Raw genomic sequence first — 22,186 nt, 5'->3', positions numbered from 1 at the left:
AAAAATTACATTTTCAGTTGTCTTAAATTATTTCAATGTTATCTTATAAATATTGATATTCCTCAACTTATAATTAGGTAGTAATTCACTCAAGATTTTAAATATTCTTCAACTCATATTATGTGGAAAATACACTTAAAATTTTAAATATTCTTCAACTCATATTATGTGGAAATATTAGGGCGTTTTAAAAAGGCAGCTTTTGTACCATTTTTCCGTGTATGCTAAATGACTGTGTATATACATTATTTAATAATTTGTAAAAAAAATATATATTTTTTGGAATTAAAACCCTGCAACTTTAAACTGGCTGTGAGGTATATGTGAAGTTGTGGTGTAACAATGAACAAACATTAAATGCTCAGAAAGTAAGATTACTTTGTTTAAATATTTGAAATCACCTAAACAAACACACACCTACCCTAATAGAATCTGGACCTTATTTTGATAGACCCACCCCACACATACGCAACCCAGGCAATGATGTCAGTCAGTAGACATGCTCCTAGCTCCTTACTGCTGATTGGCTACAAGTGTGTTTTGGTACTCGGCCCAACTCCCTTTTCCAAAGCGTTTTTCAAAAACTGTGCACCACGCCTGTAAATGTGGGTGCTTTTTACAAAACATATTGTAAAATTCATGCTCTCTAAAAAATGCTGGGATATTTTCAACCCAGTGTTTGGTCAAAACGTTGAAAAACAGCATTTTTTTAGAGTGTGATATGATATTTATATATAATATTCATATTCTAATATTAATTTTAGGAAATTATTTACATTTTTTACTTTTATTACAATAATATTACTTTTATTCTAGATATTTTAAAATGAGATGTATGCTTTTTTAAATGTGAATCATTTTTTTTATATATTTTTGAGTGTTAAAAATACCTAGTTTTTGTCACGACGGGGTAACAGGAAGTAGGACGCATACGCAGGGTTCACCATGAAATAAATAACATTTAATATAAAATGAACAGAAACAAAGCACGAGGAGTAAAACCATAACACAGGAACACGCAGTACATGGAACATAGGAACAGACATGAACGTAATGACAATGACAATGATCCGGCGACAGGTGAGAAACAGACAGCAGTATAAATACACAACACTTAACAGGGAACAGGTGTGATGAATCAGTCCGTGAATGTCCAGGTGACGTAATCAGAGAGACAAACAAAACATGACACGGATCACCGTGACATGACCCCTCCCTCTAAGAGTGGCTACCAGACACTCACCTAAACAAAACAAACACAAAAGTCTGGTAGCGAGAGTCCAAGGGAGGGGTGGAGGGCTTGGGGACCCTGGCGAAGCCGGCAGCCGCCGGGATGAGACCAACAGGAACGGTAGGCCGGACTGCGCCAGGAGAACCGGAGCGATCGCTCCGAGAACCGAGGCAGACGAATTACCCCCCTCCTGGGAATCGCCGACGATCAGCTGCCCCCGGAAGTCATCTCCCATCCCCTCGCGGAAACGGAGACCCTCTCACGGTAGCCACCCCGGGGAAATGATCGGGCGTGGTCCGTTCCGGATCCCCCTGCGAGCAGGATGGTGGTTCTCCGAGGGACCGTCGACGACGACTCAACCGTTGGGGGACCGCCTGGGCCGATCCTCCTCCCGCATGCTCGCAGGAGCGAGCGATTGCTCACGGTGGTCCCCAAGAGACATCGAGGCTGATGGGGAATGAACCCCGATGTCACTACTCCCCCTCGACAAAACTCCTGGGGGAGCCGCCCTCCGTGAATCCGCTGCGTCCAGTCTGGCCGGATCATTCTGTCACGACGGGGTAACAGGAAGTAGGACGCATACGCAGGGTTCACCATGAAATAAATAACATTTAATATAAAATGAACAGAAACAAAGCTCGAGGAGTAAAACCATAACACAGGAACACGCAGTACATGGAACATAGGAACAGACATGAACGTAATGACAATGACAATGATCCGGCGACAGGTGAGAAACAGACAGCAGTATAAATACACAACACTTAACAGGGAACAGGTGTGATGAATCAGTCCGTGAATGTCCAGGTGACGTAATCAGAGAGACAAACAAAACATGACACGGATCACCGTGACAGTTTTAAGTTAACTTTATGACAGTGTTTGTTTTGTTTTCCTTAACAGGAAGACTTCATCTTAAATTTCATTACACATCTTGATCAGTCCAGCAACATGAGAACCAATGGCATTTGAAGTCTATTAAAAAAAAAACTTTTTTATATAACTACCACATTTTGGCTTTGCTTAAAACAAATGTCACACTTCATATAGACTACTTTTGTTCCATTAAAAACAGCTCTGGTATTTTCCATCATCCTGTGTGTTATGTAAGATATAAGAAATAATGTTGGAATAACGTGGATGAAATATTAAAAAAAAAGTTGGACTATTTTAGATTTGCTGCTATAGTGCTCTGTGTCACCTCTTTGGTCTGTTTGCAGATACTGCTGGGCTTCTACGCCTGCTGTGTGTTAGGATTTGGCGCTAGCTAGAGTGGTATGCAGAGAATCTCTGTCCTCTTGGCCAGCTGAAATATGTCCTTGTGGCCCCTCCCTTTCTGCTTCTCAAAGCCACTGACACTCTGGACCGTTACACCGAGAGACGTTGATCTAAAAGGCTCACACAGCAACCTTCATGACTTTCAAAACTCGACCTTTTGAACCTGACCCTCAGCTTGGGTACCTGCGAGCATGGCTTTTTTCAACTGTCTAACAGCACTCATCAGCCAAGCTAAGGTAAGAGAGAGAGAGAGAAAGAATGAGAGCGAGAGAGCTGTCAACTACCCAACACAAAAAGCATTGATTTTAAAGCATTATGCGATACAACAAAACTGTGAGGTGTGTTTTGACTGACAGCTGGGTTATGTTTATTAAAGAGATAAAAGTTATAAACTTTATGGTTAGAGGATCTGACATGCTGACATGTTATTCTTCATACAATTTGGGAATATGACGTAAACACTAGTAATTCTTAAGTATCCCAAACTTCAAGAAACTATTTAATTCATGTGTACTTTTTTTTAGGAGAAATACTTGCATATTTTTAACATATCTGACTGTCAGTTGATAAAAATAGTGAGTAAACGTTTTCTTTATAGAAATAAATTATTTGTACCATTTACTGAATAGTTGTAAAAGGCACACTGTGCACATTGAATGTTTGAACGTTTGGGTGGTGAAGTGGGAAGAAGTAAGCATTTGAGTACCATGACTGGCTACTCATAGTGAGACGAGCATCAGCCAAAAGTTTGTTACCAGGGCAACGTATTTTTAAAAGCTCCCTTTCACCAAAGTACCGCGTGGCTCAGCCAATAGGCTACAGCGCAGCTCCCATGACATCACAACGTTCCTGAGTGAGAGAGATCCTGATATATTTAGGTTTTTCCGTTGCAGACTTAGAATACAGAGGAATGTCTGTTCAGCTGAAATGGGTGGAATCACATTTTCAGTCAAAAAACACACCACGTGTTCTGCCTTTCCAAAAAAACACAGAAAACGAAAATTGGCATCTTACTTAATTTCTTAGGAAATAAAGAGGTCACCATTTACTCACTATTCTTATCTTATTCCAGCCCGGCAAATTTTTCCTTCCTCTGTGAAACGTGATTTTAAGCAGAATTTCTGAAGTTATGCCATAACCTTGTATGAAGAACCGACTGAATTATATGCCATTATGAATTTTAAAGCAACACCTCTACTAGACATTTACTTTTTTATTGATAATGGCACCTTAGATGTCAAACAGCATTGAATCTGACGTGACTAGGGTACCATTAATCACTAATATGATTTTTGGTCTGTTCCTCACACAAAGCTGCTTTATCACTAAAATATATGAAAGATTTTGCATTTGAATGGTTTTGTTATTGCGCTTTTTGTCCTTTTTGAAGCTTAGAGCCCTATAATTTTCATTCCACTTCTTCTAAATCGTACAAAGAAAGAAATAATGCAGGATTGGAATGACTGGGTGTTTAAATGATGGGAAAATATTCACTATGGCTGACCAATTCCTTCAAACATACAGTTAAACCATTTGCATATGCTTTGTAGCTGCTACTTATTTAAATAAAAAACCTTCTGTAAATACTTTAATGCAAATAAAGAGACATAAAGAGGTTTTACAGTCCTTCTTAGAAATAAAATTCTTGTTATTACGATTTTAATTATGAGTTAATACACAGTGATTGAGACTGTCCAATGAAACCCTTATTACACATATACTGTATGTGACCCTGGACCACAAAACTAGTCATAATGGTCGTCTGGAAGCTGAATAAATATGCTTTCTATTGATGGTTTGTTACAATATATGGCTGAAATGCAACTATTTGAAAATCTGGAATCTAAGGGTGCAAAAAAATCAAATAAAGTCCTTGGCACTGCATCCACTCACAAACATATATATTTGTTTTATATATTTCTGGTAGGAAACTTACAAAATATCTTCAAGGAACATGATATTTACATAATATCCTTATGATTTTTGGCATGAAAGAAAAATTGATAATTTTGACGCAAACAATATTTTTGGCTATTTTTACAAATATACCCGTGCTACTTATGACTGGTTTTGTGGTCCAGGGTCACATATTGTTCTTATATTACATCAAATATTAAAGCATTTTCCTGATGTTTCAGAAACTGACCAACTGCTGCCGCGTGCGGAGCACAGGTAAGAATGTTAAATTCTATTAGAAACGAATGGCTTTACCACTAACCATATTTCTAGGACAGCATCTGGAGCACCTTGAAATTGACTGTGATGAAGTGGACACAAATAAAAAATCACCTTCAAAAGCCACTAGGGACAGTAAGGACCTTTATGAACTTTTCATCGTAAAGGTTTCCTGTAAAGCTGCTTTGCACTGAATGTTGTGAAACTTGTATGCTAATGAGCTAAATCTAAAGATTTCCATTAAAAATAAAAATGTAATTATCTTTTCATCTATCCGTATCTCTAGCTTGATCAGTGCTCAGATTCCTTGACCTACTCTCTCTATGTTGTGGTCTAGATGTCACCCTGTTTTAGGAAAGTGATGGTGGGTTTAGTTTTGGATCACGTGACACTGAAAGTAGATCATACTATTTATAACACATCTCAGATGGCTTGGTAAATCTTATGGGTTATAATGGTTTTAAGGTTCCTGAGGTGTGCCCTGTTTAGAGGTATACGCGTGTATATGTATATAAACACAATTATACATTAAAGTTATTACTATGTTTTACAGTATGTGAATACTTTAATTCACCCCACAGAACCGATATGACTTTTCCTGGATGTTCTAGTTAAAAAAATTCTGATTCATAAACATAACTCAGTTCCTTGGGGTTGATTATTTTTAGGCACAGTCAGTGTTACTGTACTGCTGAAACCTCATAAAGAGCTTATTCTGTATTTTTACGTAGGTTATTATAGTTTGCAAAAACAAAAATTCTCTACAAAACTACAAAGTCAGCAAAAATCTTAATTTAGGTTTGGTTCTTGTAAAGCACACGTGCACAAAGACAAAAAAATTTATACCACATGAGTGATACGCTCAGTTGTTTATGTCAGTTACTGTATGTCATTGTCTTTCCCTCCTAAACGTCATTTGATTACTTCATTCCCCTTCTCTTTGTCATGTGAATAACCTTTAGAAATGTGCTTCCCACCAGGCATCACAAGTCTTTATTTGCACATAGTCTGGCAAAGCATTGTCCCATGAATGTGAGATATTTACTTTGTATATTTACACCTTGATTCAGATCAAAGTCAGAGAGATAGGCTATCAGTCCAGAGCAGCATCATGTCATCTTGCTTGGATGAGTGATTGGATTCGCGCTTTATGATTGATAAGGGTCGCAAAGTAGGGTCAGACTGAATAAAAGAGACAACAATGCAATTTACATTCTGTTCCTTACTGTAAGCTAATTTTTAAGGAATCATTTATTAAAAAAACACTCTCCAAACTTTTTCCTTTTATGAAAACATAACTATTTATATATATTTATATTGCGTTTTTTGCTATAGGCTACCTTAAATATTTAGGTTTGGCTGTGTAAGTCATTTCAACTATTTCAAGCTATCCTATTTTAAGTCTATGCATTTGGTGTAGCAAAAAATAGAATTTGCAGACAATTTATTTTTTCACATTTAATTTTGTGTAGCATCTAAAATTGTTTCACTTTGCCGTGTAGGTCAATATATATCAGCTATATAAACTTGGCTGGTAATTCGTTAAAACCTGCATGAGACTGGAAAAAATCCTCTAGTTAGCCGACATAAGGGAAACTACAGTCAACAGACGCACAACCGCATGGACTTCATATCCCGTGATGCTTAGCGGTTAGAATGGTTGCAGGGCAGCGTCTACGGAAAGTCTTTTAATTAGAACTTAAAAAGAAATGAAACACTAACGCTACCGGCTAGTAAAGAAGAATGAATAACGACTGGTATATCTCGGAGCTAGACTTTCTAACAGTTAAAGAGTATCAAGGAGTAAAAATCCGGGGTTAAAAGTCGAGTGCAGAAGTCAGAGAGCGCTGGCCAAGACGAGTTTGGGAATGGATAAAAGCGGCAATGGCCAACAGGCGAGATGTTTAACCACACAATTCAGAGAATCTACATACAAAGCTTTAACTTTACTTCGGCGGAAGACGAAACAGCGTCAGATAGCGGGTAAGTTAAGTCGTATTATTAAACGTCGGTTTATGTGGAGATTGTATTTTCTTAGGGCATCTGGTCGGGCAGCAAAGAACAACTGTTAAAACTTTCCAACCAGGGCTGAAAAGTCGCCCAGTTATTCTTTCTTAAATGTATGCTAAATACTAAAATAGACATTGTTACAATCAATGCTAAATAAATGTAACAAAATATGTGAGGGTCGGTTGAATTAAAAAAGTAATAGAAGAAATAAAAAAGTGATAATTATTATTGGTTAACGCTCAAAATTTACCATGGTTTCGAGAGTAACGTTAATAGCGTATACTGTAGTTTAGTTATTGTTACGTAAAAACTCAAAACGTATGTGAAATCTCATTCAAACAGTGAATGGAAGCTTTTAGGACAGTTCTGTCACTTTTTTCTTTTATTCTTTTTGTTGGCGTTTGGCACTAACGTTAGCGGTGACAAGGTGCAGTTTTAATAAAGGAAAAATAATAAACTATATCCAGACTGACAAAATAAAAGTAGAGTATTTTGGCGGAAACATTGGTTACCATGGTAAAATGTTCCGGGGTCAGTTACACACACTCGCTGCCACGTTTTTACATGCAGTTGAAATAAGAGATCTATTCATCCGCGAGAGACCCTAACCTGTCACCCACACAGACTTACGTGAAAGCCGCGTGTGTGTTCTACAGAGCTTTACAATGTTTTCTATTAGTCTACTGCTCTACTATTCCCTCACAGTGGGTTAAAATATTGTTAGCTACTAGGCAGCAGCATTGAACATACTGTACGTACCAATGACATAGTAGCCACTGTCTTTCTATAATGTGCAATGGAGGACTGCTAGTAATCATTTATGCTGTCCTGAAAGCTTTTATATGTAGAGAGAATCCCAAATTGCTCTCAATTATCGTAACTGGCACATGTCCACATCTCTGGTCTTATAACAATCCCTAAAATGTTTGATTTATGAGTCAACTTTCTGCTGATCTCATTATAAACATGATGACAGTGCCAGTATTCCATTTCCACAGACTATGATTATCTTAATTAGTTTGCCAGTTACTATAATGAAGCCTTTCTGGAAGTGCAATGCATGTCTTTAATTTTTCTTTTGAGTCAGTGGACTTTTTATTATCTTTAGTTGTTTTCCTCAGGGGAGAGACTTGTGTTTGCAAATTTGGATATTTTTACATTACACTGAGGAACAGAGCACAGTTTCAGATTTGGTCTGACACCGTAAATGTTTCCTCTTTCATGTGATTTACTACACATGTGATGAGCATATTACCATCATGTGTTTGATCATTCACCAGAGAGTACTTTAAATTACAAAATGACTTATTTCTTAGAAAATTGAAGTGCTGTGTCTTTGTGGGACGAGGCTGTGTCTCCTCTATCTGTCTCTAGGTTTCTGTCACCATCATTGATTATATGTCACAAGTAAATATGAATATGAAGCTCTTTGAAGATAATACATTTTTGATGGAATATTGTTGTCAGGTCTGGACAGTAACAACCTCTACAGAATACTGTTTCCAAAAAATCAAGCTATTAACTCTTTTTCCCCCAGCATTTTTTTATGAAGTTTAATCCCTTCCAGAAAATGTTCTTTAAAATTATAAACATATAATATATCAAATAAAAAGAACAAACCATCTGCTTTAAAGGGGACATATTATGAGATTTTTTTTAAGATGTAAACTAAATCTTTGGTGTCCCCAGAGTGTGTAATTGAAGTTTTAGCTCAAAACACCCCACAGATAATTAATTACAGCATGGTAAAATTGCCACTTTGTAGGCCTGAGCAAAAGTGTGCCGTTTTGGGGTGTGACATTTAAAATGCAAATGAGCCGATGAAGTTCAAACACTGATCACAATGGTGGTGGTTTGTTGTAATTGAAACTCAGTTTATTATTTTCTTTCTCTTTATCTCTGTACTAAACGGCTGTGCTGTGGTTGGATAGTGCAGATAAAGGGGGCGGTATTATCCTATTCTGACATCACAATAGGAGCCAAATTTCAATGACCTATTTTTTCACATGCTTGCATAGAATGGTTTACCAAAACTAAGTTACTGGGTTGATATTTTTCGCATTTTCTAAGTTGATAGAAGCACTGGGGACCCAATTATAGCACTTAAACATGTAAAAAGTCAGATTTTCATAATATGTCCCCTTTAAAAAAGTTTCATCCTTATGTTTTCTTTTTATCACAATATGGGTAGTTTTTTTTAAAAAAATACAAAATTTTGAGCAAAAAGTTGACATAATTGCTTTTTTGTAAAGTACTGTTAGATATCAGAACCATAATCAACTTGTGTGTGTGACCTGATGCCTTTTAGTCTGAGGCCGTTTCACCTGACGTCTTTTAAGGGCGATTTATAGTCGTGCGTAGGTTCTACGGCGTAGGCTATCCGTAGCCTGTGCGTAGCTCTGCATAGCCTGACGCGCACCTCGCAAAAATGTTAACAGCGCACCAGATCTACGCTGACCGCAAGCGCTGTGATTGGTCCACCAGAACCCCTTCCGTCAGCTAAAAAAAACTGCGTCATATGTATTTCCGTTTGTGACGGTGAAAACAAAGATGAGCCAAGTTGAGGAGTGATTTAACTCAAACTGCATCAGAAGTCGTTGTTTATTTACTTCCATCATTGCTGGTCTTCTAAAATTATACACAACAAGTTGCTGTTTCTTCTTCGTTTGTGGGTTAACTTGCTAAGCTGCTTCTTCTCTGACGGTCGCGCTGCTACTGTGGTTACATGCGTGGTTACTGCCTACCAGCGGTCTGCGTGTGTGTTTGCACGTCGACACGGACGATGACGCAAAAGTATAAATGAAAACCGACGCAGAACCTACGTCGTTGCGGCTATGCCGTAGTACCTACACACAACTATAACGAACCCTTTAGTCTGCAGTCGTTTTAACTGACGACTTTTAGTCTTAGTCTGATGCTTTTAAGTATGAGGCCCCATGCCATCTTATCTGATGCCTGAGTACTGATACTGAGGTCTGAGGATGTCCTAAAATGTACTACAGTCATTTCAGCCGCGTTTAAATGCTTTAGTGTGCATGCCCCCTTAGTGTTTTATAAGTTGTGTAAGAGCGCCACCCAGTGGATAATAGCGGAAATGGATTGCCCTAAAAAACTTGTCATTGGCAGTATAGCGATTTCTCCTAATTGACGAAAGAACTCGTCAATGGCGGGGAAAGAGGTAACATTTAAAGGAATAGTTCACCAAAACATGAACATTCTCTCATGTAGTGCTTTCCCTCCTTCGGGCCGAACCGGTAAGAATGGAAAGGATATGTTACCATTATGTTTTCACTTGAGCCTGGTTCGGCATGGTACGATTACAAACTGCTTTCGGTCCAGAATTCTCAGCACGGTTGTCTAACTGTGCCGACAGATTGCATGTAGTGACGCCGCCGCTCGGGAACGGACACTTATCTTTTTCCTGGCTATTAGTTTCTCTGTAGCTGGTAAAGCATGCTATATGCAGTGGCGGATTTAGCAAATTGGGGGCCCATCCGATCTGTAAAAGTATTTTTTACACCACTCATCCTTTTCTGCAGAATGCAATAAATCCGCTCAACATCACAGCGCTCCATTCCACGCATTGTAAACAATGATGGTGGCGCGTTGAATACACAGAATCCTAGTTTTCCTCATCTTGTACTTCGTGATCAACAAACAAACAAAAACAAAATAATACTTTGATGGCATTGCTAAACCTGTGGTGGTTTTCTGTGATGGGCAAGAAACGTAAGTCATCAACATCTGATAATTTACGCGAGAGGCACTCGGTAGAAGGAAAATGCCGGTTGCTTGTTCTCCCGACAACATCAAGCTTCTCTCATGCTAAAACATTGACCCCAGGGGATCTTAGGTAAAACAATTTCCATTACGCAAAGCCAACGAAAATCGAGCAGGACCAAAACATTTTACAGCGTATCGCTGTGAAAAATTTTAAGCGATGACGCCCTAAGTATAACCGCAGCAATAACAGTGTTATTAATATGACAAAGTGAGTGTTTTGATTGATGTTTAATCGGTGTATACCACTAGTCAACTAAATGAATATAACATGGTAAAGATGAATGCTCATTTATATATTGATTCAATAGATTTATAGCATTTTGAAAAAAAAGTATAATATCTAATGCGTATCAACTATTACACGAGCAAACAATACTGTGTAAAATTAATGTTAGCTGCAGGTCCTTGATTTTTTTGTCTTGCTGCCAAACCTCTCCACACAGTTGTATAACATGCTCGTCATCTCCCTCGTCTTTAGCAAACCAAAATATTTTATTTTGTAAGCAAATCCTGATTTACGAAAATTTTAATATTTGGGTGCACCATTAGTTTGTATACTACAATACTTTAACATAGCATGTATGATTATGCTCATAATCAACATGGAAGCAAGTATGGTGTCCAGCATTTTTTAACAACACTACAAATCATAAAAAGTGGTAACATCTAACCACCCGCAAGCATTTCACTTCAAAAGAAATTGCCTAATTTTGTCCAACTTCAGAAATAAAGAGAGAAGAAGCGAGCAATAAACAGGCTGAGTTTATTGTCTATCTTCAGAGACATTTTTTGGTTGTTTTTAAGTTGCAAGAGTAAGGTAATATCACTCAATAAATCTTGATTAGGATTCCTTTAAGTTTCTTAAAGTTGTTAGATGAGATTGATGAAACTTTAAGATTGTTACGGGAACAGTAGAAAATAAATCTGTCAGTTTTATTAGACTGAATTTGAGTAAACTTTTTAATAATATTAATCCTTTGATATCAAAGTTTTTTATTTTAGTCTTTGCATTCGTTTGATGCTTGTTCTTTACTGTACATGCTATACTAGATTGTTTGGATTTTATGTCCAGAAGGCCAAAATGCTGCATCATGATGTTGTCAGTGGATTAGTTCAGATCTGGGGTAAAACGGGTCAAGCGCTGACGTGTGAGATTGTGTGGATGAGATCTTGAACTGTCGGATAGGTGGGTGTTCAATCACAAGTCTGATCTCAGTGGTCTGTGTAACCTTAATTTAAAATGTCACTTTCATCTTCTGCGTACCTCGGAGAATAGCAACGTTTAGGATGAAGTCGATTTTTGATTCAACAGCTAGTCACTTTTGTCATCATCTGTACAGAAAGCTGTAAAATGCTACAGATGAAACCTCTTTGTTCACAAAAACATTTGTGAAAGCAGCACAACACAACAGACACTGAGGTACTGACAAAAGGGCCTAAAGGTACAAACCAAACAAACAAGCTGAAGGGTAACACATGCTCTCATTTTCTGTTTTATTATCTTTCTCTTTTCTGTTTCTGGTTGTCATTACAGTGCGCTTGTTTGTGTGGTTGATTTCTGGAAGGGTCACATCAGAAAGTAAAGCAAGCTATTATTAATAGCATTGCAGAAACATTTGTGGTTTTATGTGTGCTTGTATGTTTTTGGATAGAGTAAGAGAGATATTTAAGTAACAGCTGTTTTTAAAACACTAGACCAAATAGACTGCTGTTCGTACAGGCCACATGCTGTGTGATGTTACTTTGTGTTACAGTTTACCAGTTCACAGTATTTGAGGATTTCATTGACAATGTCAGACATTACACACAGCAAAACTCATTTTAGGGAGGTAGCTCACAGACCCCTCAACAACTATAATTTTTTTTAAAGGCGCGTTATTAAAGGGATACTTCACCGATTTAGCATTCAGCTTTGTATCTGTAGAAACCCGGCAGTATTACTGAATGACCATGTTTCCCTCCCTCATTTCCCCCTGAGAGGAGAGATATCTGCATTTTGGTTCTGCAAAAAAGTCCTCCGATGATGTAATATGACGATTTTTGCATCATCGGAGGACTTTTTTGCAGAACCAAAATGCAGATATCTCTCCTCTCAGGGGGAAATGATGGAGGGAAACATGGTCATTCAGTAATACTGCCGGGTTTCTACAGATACAAAGCTGAATGCTAAATCGGTGAAGTATCCCTTTAAATGTTTCCACCGATAGCTGATTATTCAGAGTGATATCTAGATGTCGATAACGATAGTTTTGTGTCATGTCCGATATATCCTCTCAATGTACTTTTTTTTTTTTTGCTGACTCAACTCTTATATTGAAGGGATTTTATATTCAGCAGTCAACAGACGACCTTGTAAAAAATAATAAATCCTTAAGTTTGTGGATTTGCTTGAGCTAGAAATAGCTACTGAACATAAATAAAATGTGCTACTGTAGAGCTTTTGAACATAGATAAAATGTGCAAAAGGTAGATATGTGAGTAAAATTTTCAGCATGGTTAAATGCTAAAACTAGTTGTTCAGATAGAAAGAGCTTGAAAAAAAAAAACGTTAAAATGACACCAAGACCATGTCTATGGGTTCAAGAATAACAAAATACTGGCCATTTGAAACTCGAAAGTCATTTATTTTGTCCCATTGTTTTCCATTTTGCGGGTGGTAAAACTACTGTGCACGTCGTTCAAATTCATTGAGATTTCGTTCACTTGTAGTTTAGCAATGAAACTAAATGTATATTACAATTTCAAGAATGTTTTCTGCACATCGCCTGAGGAAATCCGAAGTTGCGTCGAGGGGAACCAAACTGACAGCCGCGACAGCGGAGATTATCACGTACCTACAAAAGGCTTGCGTCTGACCTGCAGCTATCATTCTGGCTTGGTGGGATGACTGACCTTGTTCTTTTACTACTCAGAGTCTAAAACAAGGAGGGCATATTAAGTGTTCATTGTATTTTCATTTTAACCGAGCAGCTATGGTTGCGCGTTTCACACACAAACACACACCTCTCCAGAGCACGTTGACACTGACTGACCGACGCATGCGCTTTTAACTTGTAAACGCAAGGGTGTATGGGTAATGTAGTCTCTGCTCTCGGTGGGACGAATTAGGAAGCGTACATTAAGGGCACTCTGACAAGCCGCAGCGCAGCCAAATTATTAAATTAAACCTCTGATTTTTAAACAGATGTGCAAATGAGCGTTCCGGTACGCTACAAGCACGTTCTGGGCGCATGGAGAGGTGGTGGTACGCTCAAGAGCTATTTTTGGAAGTGGCGGTACTGTACCGGGGCGTTCCAGCCCACTTAAAGCACTGGTTTTATGTAATTACAAAGCAATTAATGTATGTCCTGTAGATCTTTTTCCCTAAAATTATACATGCATGTGTGTGTGTTTATATATACATAATTATTACACAGTACACCCACATTAATTATGTAATCAAAAACTTTTATTCTGCAAACGATTAGTCGCGACGGGGCACAGACAAACGCAGGGCTAATTGAAATTTTAACACGGCTACAGAGCAGAGCAATCTGTGCTTTGGGTCTTTTTCTCTTACTGTTAGAAGATCTACATTTTTGGAATGTTTTGATGTGTTTTCATCAAGATATCGAAGAGAAGTGTTTTAAATTCTTCATCTTATGTTTTTTTTCTGCGCTTGTAGAGTCATAAACATCTACAATGTAATTGCTTACTAACAAGGTACCTTACATACATGGACATATATACATATATCCTAGAAATGTAAAACTCTAGGTGAAGCTTATTTAAATGTAATGTCAACCTAACGCTGATATTTCGAATGGTTTAGGAACTAACCGTTAGATGTAAATAAATTATGCAATAAGTTTCCTTCCAACCTGCTTTTCCTTTCAACATTTTGAACATCTTTACTTAAATATGGTGACGTGTTTGCATGTGGAAATGAATATTTTATTGGAAAAATAGATGGTGTGTCTTTTGCAAATTGATTGGATCTAGAAAAATGTGCATTTTCTGCTGAATAAATTGGGTCAATTTTAATTTCAGGTGGACTTCAAAACCAACTTTTGATATGCATTACAGATTAAAGGGAATGTCTGTGTGTATGTGGAAGATTTGATAGAATGCGGTGTTTGCTTGGCCGTATTTTTCAAAGTATAATAAATAATCATGACAGCCAGATTTACACATTTTGCCACAGTCCATATTTTGGGTTTGTAACAGTTTAAACCTACTGCCTTAAAATGCACGCTACAGATGGTTTTCTGAAGTGTTTGAAGCTTTTGATTTCGATGTAAATTTCCATCCGTTTGCTAGTTTGTGTGTGTGTCTGTTAGGTAGTCATGCTGTGTTTGTGTGTTTGAAGTGGAAATGCTGTGTGTGGAGGTATGTTTGTGCATGAGGTGGTAATGTTTGTGTATTTATAGATGTGCATATGTTTTAAATGTGATAGTGTATGTGTGTGAAAGAGAGAGAGAGAGAGAGATGTGAAGGCTGTGTTCTGCTCAGTTTGTCACAGTTTGTGAGCTGATGTTGCCTTTAGCGTTTTGTGATTGGCTTCTGAGTATTTTTAGTGTCCATCGGTCTTTGAAAACATGAGGTCACTGTCGTTCATTTCCTTTTTTTCTTGATTAGATTATCTGTCTGTCTTGCTCTCTTTATCTGTTTCGCTCTCTTTATCTGTTTCACTCTCTGCCTGTGTCTTATTGTGTTTGTGTACATTTGCTTGCATTTTGTTTGTCTGGTGTCTGATAGACATCAAAGAGACCCTTCGAAAAAGGAAGTGATGCGTATATGACAAAGCCACACCCTTTTGGTGCAGTGACATTTTCCTTTGTGATTTCCTGTCCGATCCCATGTTTCCTGAACTGTCTGTTCTTCACCACTCCTTTCCTCTCACCTCACTCTCATAGGACCCAAGGAATTACAGTGAATCCAGAGGAACGGGAAATGACTAGTATATAGATCGTCTGAGTTTTGATCCAGTCAGACATGAGCGAGTGTTATCCAGCAGGACACACTGCATTTGGCCAATAAAGACTGTCCATTTATCTCTCTGTCTATCTGTCTGTCTACATGGATGGATATAGGGATAGAGATAGATATAGTGATAGATATAGATATATAGATAGCTGGATGTAGAGATAGATAGAGAGATAAAGATAGAGATATAGAGATGGATAGATATAGAGATGGATAGATATAGAGATGGATAGATATAGAGATGGATAGATATAGAGATGGATAGATATAGAGATGGATAGATACATGGATCAATGGATAGATATAGAGAGAGCTAAATGGAGATATAGAGATGGATAGATACAGGGAGATGGATAGAGATGGATAGATATAGAGATGGATAGATATAGAGATGGATAGATATAGAGATGGATAGATATAGAGAGAAGACAGAGAAGACCTAGACATATAAAGATATAGAGATGGATGGATATAGAGATGGATGGATATAGAGATGGATGGATATAGAGATGGATGGATATAGAGAGAAGACAGAGAGAAGACCTAGACATATAAAGATATAGAGATGGATAGATATAGAGATGGATAGATATAGAGATGGATAGATATAGAGATGGATAGATATAGAGATGGATAGATATAGAGATGGACAGATATAGAGATGGACAGATATAGAGATGGATAGATATAGAGAGAAGACAGAGAGAAGACCTAGAGATATAGAAATATAGAGATTGATATATATAGATAGAAGGCCGGGAGAAGACCGCGAGAGAAGACCGCGAGAGAAGACCGCGAGAGAAGACCGCGAGAGAAGACCGCGAGAGAAGACCGCGAGAGAAGACCGCGAGAGAAGACCGCGAGAGAAGACCGCGAGAGAAGACCGCGAGAGAAGACCTAGAGAAGACCTAGAGATATAGAGATAGATAAATATACAGAGAAAACCGAGAGGAGATATAGAGATATAGATAGAGATAAAGAGAAGACCGAGAGAAGACCGAGAGAAGACCGAGAGAAGACCGAGAGAAGACCGAGAGAAGACCGAGAGATGACCGAGAGAAGACCGAGAGATGACCGAGAGATGACCGAGAGATGACCGAGAGATGACCGAGAGATGACCGAGAGATGACCGAGAGATGACCGAGAGAAGACCTAGAGAAGACATATAGATAGATAAATATAGGGAGAAGACCGAGAGAAGACATAGATATTTACACTAGATGTCGCCTTGGCTACGGCAGTTCATTGGACCGAATGCGTCAAACAGAGGCGCCATCTTGAAACAGGGGAACACCGCATCAGCGTCATTGTAGGCAATGGTGTAACAGAAATAAAATCACCATAAATCGCCATGAATGCGATTTTCTTGGTTTTCTTTTAGTTCGTTTTAACAGTCAGACATGTATTTAGCATTGAGTCCAGAAAAAAATTAAAGTTTTGATATTATGAAAATCTACTTTTTCTAACTATAATGCATAGTGCTAGCAGCCCAAACATCCATACGCAGCACAAAAGTTCGGCATCGCCCATGAATTTGAAGTACAGGCGGAGAAAGTAGCATTACCCAGCCACGTACTATGACAAGACCCCTGTTTCAAGATGGCGGCGGTTTTGACCCATGCTTAGAACCCCAAGGCGACATCTAGTGTATATATCTATGAGACATAGGTAAGACATAGGTAAGACATAGGTAAGACATAGGTAAGACATAGGTAAGACATAGGTAAGACATAGGTAAGACATAGATAAGACATAGATAAGACATAGATAAGACATAGATAAGACATAGATAAGACATAGATAAGACATAGATAAGACATAGATAAGACATAGATAAGACATAGATAAGACATAGATAAGACATAGATAAGACATAGATAAGACATAGATAAGACATAGATAGGACATAGATAAGACATAGAACTTAAAAATAAATAATAATTTAATAGTAAATAATTTAATGAAAAAATGTAAACGCAATATTTAAATCACACATCTTAACACATTTAGATGTCAGATATGTTAAAGTAGTTCATGCAAGTCTGAATCCATGTAATAGCTTTGTGTGAACAGACCAAAATCTGATTCCTGGCTTCACATCAGTACATAATAATAGAGCTTTCAATTCCTTTAATGTAACCCTTTCTTTTTTTGCGAAGAAATGTGCAGAATTTGTGTTATTTACAGCATCATGTCAAACCAATCCATAGTTGAATTGTTCAGCACAGTAACACACATACACACATTATTTTAGTGGTGCAGGTGGGGTTTTGGCTGGTTGGTATGTTCTTCCTCACCAACTTTAATAACTTTATGATGCACCCAACACTTCCCCAGGGTGTAATCGCGCACAACTCTAATAAGGCTAATGACAGGCCTTTGTTGATTACTGCGCTGGAGCATGTTTAACATGTTGGGGCACACAAACACGCACAGACTGCAGTGTGGTACGTGAAGGAGGAGTTTAGAAGGGTAGAACATTTGGTCTCAGAAAACCAGATGGTGTAGCGGGTGTGGGGGGGGGGGTGGCAGGAAGGGCCAAACCCCCCACGCCCTCCCCCTCAGGATAACGCCAACGGAGTACATTAGATCCTACTTCACTATTCAGGAGTGATTTGGCTAAACGTGATTGTTTAGAAAGGCCCTGTTTGGATAAAAAAATGCTTTTCTGGTTGAACCTTTCGGGAACGTATCAACTTGTTTTGGTCTCTTAACAGACTTTAGGTGTGTTAATGGCTTTTGGAGTGATTTTGAGCGTTTCCTGAACGTTGAAACGTCGTAATGTTGGACCTCTGGAGTTTAAGTGATTAGAATGGAGAGGTTGTCTCCGAAGCATCGAAAGGGTCGTGGTAAGTTTTAACTTGATCCATCATGCGCATGACTGTGATCTACATACTAAATGTCTTGTAGTTGGCAACAGGCTAGAGTTATGTCACTGGCTGGGTGATAGTAGATGTTGACCATAGAGGGTTGACTAGAGAGATGAAGTATGTCAGGTCTGTGTGTGTGTGTGTGTGTGTATGGATTAGAGCTGATGTACCGAACTGGTACGGAAAAAACCCCACTGTATAAAATGCACAAGTTTAGTGAGAATTTGACCTTTGAACCCTGAAACTGATGGCAGTCAGTGAGGAATGTTAATCATCATACATTTGTTTGTTTGTTTGGGTGATGCGTAAGACATTGGAAGCAAAAAGAAAGATTGGTAAACGAAGTAAAGGAGAAATGTAATTGAGGTAAAAGGAGGTGGATTGTGGGATTGTGGGTTGAAGCCAAAGAATCGCTAAGAACAATGAGTTGTATTCAGCCAAACACACGCACACACACCGAGCACAGAAAACATTTCCTTCCACATACACTACAGTACACTTCTCAGATGCTATTTATTCATACAGATGCTTCTATCTAAAGTGTTTTCCTTAGTACGACTTCCACCACCCTAATTTCTACATCCAAACACACCCTAAACTTCATGTGAGATGGATGGGGAAAGTGATAACCTTATATCTGTAAATAATTCATGTTTTTGGCTTGCGCACAATGTGATGTTTGATCAGAAACATAAGACTCTTGGTATGTTCCTGTTGAGAATAACCAGACATGTTCTGTGGGTATCTTTAGAGATTCATCCAGTCAACAGCCTGTTCACAAATACACTTTTATTCTTATGAAACAGTGAAATACACTGTAAAGGCTTGAGTAACAGAGAGACCCTTCAGGAAAAAAAATTCTGAAAAATATTGAGGCTCTTCTGAAGAACACAGAGACCTTAGAAATGCACAGAGAGAGAGACTCTTCGAAAATGCTAAATCGTTAGAAACATAGAGACTTTTGAAATCGCACACACAGAGTTCTTACAAATGTGCAGAAACATGCCGTGACTTTGGAGAAATGTACCATGACCTTTCGTTCTCATCAGAAATACAAAGGCGTTATAGAATGATCAGAAATATGCTCAAACGCAGAGGCGGAGCAACCATTCGAACCGAGGAGCACATAATCCACCTACGTATAGAAATTTTTAAATTTGTAAAATTTAGGCTGTGTCGGAAATAGCCCCTCATTAGTTTGTTAAAATAGTCCTCTTGAATAAGTGAATTTGAACACTAAGTGGAGAAAGTGCTACAGGTGCCATCTTGTGTCGAGACGCAGGAGTTCATTTGGCACGTGCCACCATGAAGAGGGAGCAGCTAGCCGTGGAGTGTACATCGGTTGTACGCTCATTATTTCGGTGCATTATGGGATTAAATTAATTCACTCAATAATGTCCACTACAAATGGGTGTCCCCTCAAATAGGGCACTATTTAAGGGTATAGGGAGCTATTTCTTTTGACTTTAAAGGACAAGTTCGGTATTTTACACTTAAAGCCCTGTTTTCAGATTGTTTATGATGAAATAGAACGGTTTTGACTGAAATTTGGACATATGATGCTGGCTCGAGAATTTTTGGGTGTTTGTTGTATCACCTCCCACCTCTACAATGAGTGTATAGGTGCACTGGAACGGTCCTTCCTGAAATGCATTGAACTTTCGTTTACAAAGACGTGAAACTCACCAAGTGGTCAGGGGTGTTCACTGATATTCTCACACAAAAATCGCTGCAAAAGATGCTTTCCAACAGGTGTTACCATTCGTTGTAAACTTGTGGACCTATTTTTCCAAACGCCTCACACCCGTATATTGTTCCATTGAGAGCTTGAATAATAGACACTCCAGCCCAGTTGTTGGCGATAATCCACCTTTGACAATTGCAAGGATACAAACAACATTCCCGGCGCGGAGTAATACCGTACCTTGCAGCACATCTAATACAAGTCAATGGAGTTGGTCAAAAACTATGATAAAACCTGTTGGAAAGCATCTTTTGCAGCGATTTTTGTGTGAGCATATCAGTGAACACCCCTGACCAATCGGTGAGTTTCACGTCTTTGTAAACGAAAGTTTAATGCATTTTAGGAAGGATTGTTCCAGTGCACCTATACACCCATTGTAGAGGTGGGAGGTGGTACAACAAGCCAGCTCGAGCCAACATCATATGTCAAAATTTCAGTCAAAACCATTCTATTTCATCATAAACAATCTGAAAACAGGGCTTTAAGTGTTAAATAACAAACTTGTCCTTTAAGATCAAGCTTCTGCTTAGCTTGGCCATGGACTGACTGTACACACATTTTTGATGGCTAGAAAGATTCTCCGGTGGCCTCGCAACCAATTTGGCGAGCTGCTCCATATTTTTTACTTTGTTATCTGACGACGACACCAAGGTAACTGCTAAAATGTACATTTAAATTGACTGACATGTCTGTCTCTACGAAAATTAACCTACCGCCAGCCACACAATGTCGCAAGCGCTCTTGGCAAACAGATGAGAGGTTTGAAAAGGGCATTGGCGCATACAGGCGAGAGAGTTTGGGTCTTCTTGGGTCCATTCAGCAAAAACGCATTCATTTTAAATTACCCGAGACCCCATGCTGCTATTATTATTCCCGCCCCGTGTCCGAGGCACACGTGAAACTTTTGGACCCGAACCCAAGCGGTTTACCCCACGGTTTGGTTTAGTTTGGGTGGGGTCAGCTCATCTCACTTTGGCCTGGTTAGCTTTTCCATCGAGTTTAGTATCACTTCGCAGTGAGAGGGATTATAGGCGTGTCGTTATATTTGCGCTGCCTGCTGTGACATCATACAAGTGAGAGCGTTGTTGTTCATTCCCATACATTTATTTATTTCTCAGTCCGCCACAAAATTAGAATTGGCCACCACAAATAGACGTTTGCATCGCATTTATCACTACCTCTGTCTCACATGACAGTTTCTGTATAAACACCGACCCGTGGCGTCAGCGACGGCGGTCTGCTGAGTCTCACTGAAGTTGCATTTAAGCATATATGTCGCGAATGTGCCGCCACAAACTGCAAGTCTGGAAAAAACTGTTATGGTGTCCCGGATTCTCAACCTGTGGATGTTTTTCATCGCGAAAAGGATGTTTGGAAACTTATAGCAGAGCACAGATAACAACATGTTTGCTCAAGACAGCGCAAGCTAGCACTAAGCTACAGCTAATATTTTACATTATAGCGATGATGCTGATGACGATTCTCTCAGACCAATCAGTGATCTACAGTGTTTTCACCTCATGTTTCGTATCAGCTCGGGTCGCTTGGAACCCCAACCGAGGTGATACTAAAAAAAGAGGATTGGGTACTACGTACTGCACCCAGTGGAAAAGCTCCCAAAAGTAAGCTGACCCGACCCAAACTAAACCAAACCGTGGGGTACTATGCAATGGAAAAGCACCATAAGTGGACCCGTGAAGACCTCTAGCCCACTTACCTGCCTTTCAGCAAGGACTACTAGGCCTCACCTTATTAAGATATTCATGAACTGAGCTGAAGTTTTGAATCAGGGTAGATGATGTCGTTAATGTCATTTGCATGAATATTGTCTTGGTTTCAACGTGTTTTCTCGCTTTGAAGTTATTGATTTTTGTGCAGTCGACAGAAAACACTTTCCCAAAGTATGTGTATGGTTTCAATATTTCTTATTCTCACTTTGATCGCTATTCATTGCTCAGTGGTCTTTCTTCTCGTATTTTTTCTCTTGCTCATTCTGTTCGGCTCTCATTGATTCTATGAGACACACAAACACAAATTCGATCATTTAAAACCATCTGCTGCTCATGGGGTAAGAAGTTCAAGCAGCAAGTGGTCACCTTCGAGCAAGACACACACACACGCGCGCACACA

General features: G+C 38.8%; 1 protein-coding gene across 3 annotated transcripts in view; it reads left to right on the top strand.

Annotated features, from left to right (window-relative positions):
- Nucleotides 1-2,500: 2,500 nt before the first annotated feature.
- Nucleotides 2,501-22,186, top strand: part of stard8 (StAR related lipid transfer domain containing 8) — a 76,319-nt gene continuing 56,633 nt past the window's right edge. The window contains exons 1-2 of one of the 3 annotated variants that reach the window (XM_055199674.2): nt 2,501-2,745; nt 4,648-4,681. In XM_055199674.2, the coding sequence (XP_055055649.2) occupies nt 2,701-2,745; nt 4,648-4,681 (79 nt within the window). In that variant the 5' untranslated portion in view covers nt 2,501-2,700. Of the gene's footprint in view, nt 2,746-4,647; nt 4,682-6,308; nt 6,668-18,015; nt 18,292-22,186 lie in introns of those variants that run through there. The other 2 variants (XM_055199673.2, XM_055199675.2) reach the window with 2 other exon arrangements.

Source organism: Misgurnus anguillicaudatus, chromosome 22 (assembly GCF_027580225.2).
Source record: "Misgurnus anguillicaudatus chromosome 22, ASM2758022v2, whole genome shotgun sequence".
Taxonomy (NCBI): domain Eukaryota; kingdom Metazoa; phylum Chordata; class Actinopteri; order Cypriniformes; family Cobitidae; genus Misgurnus; species Misgurnus anguillicaudatus.
This window is presented reverse-complemented; position numbering and strand designations above follow the sequence as displayed.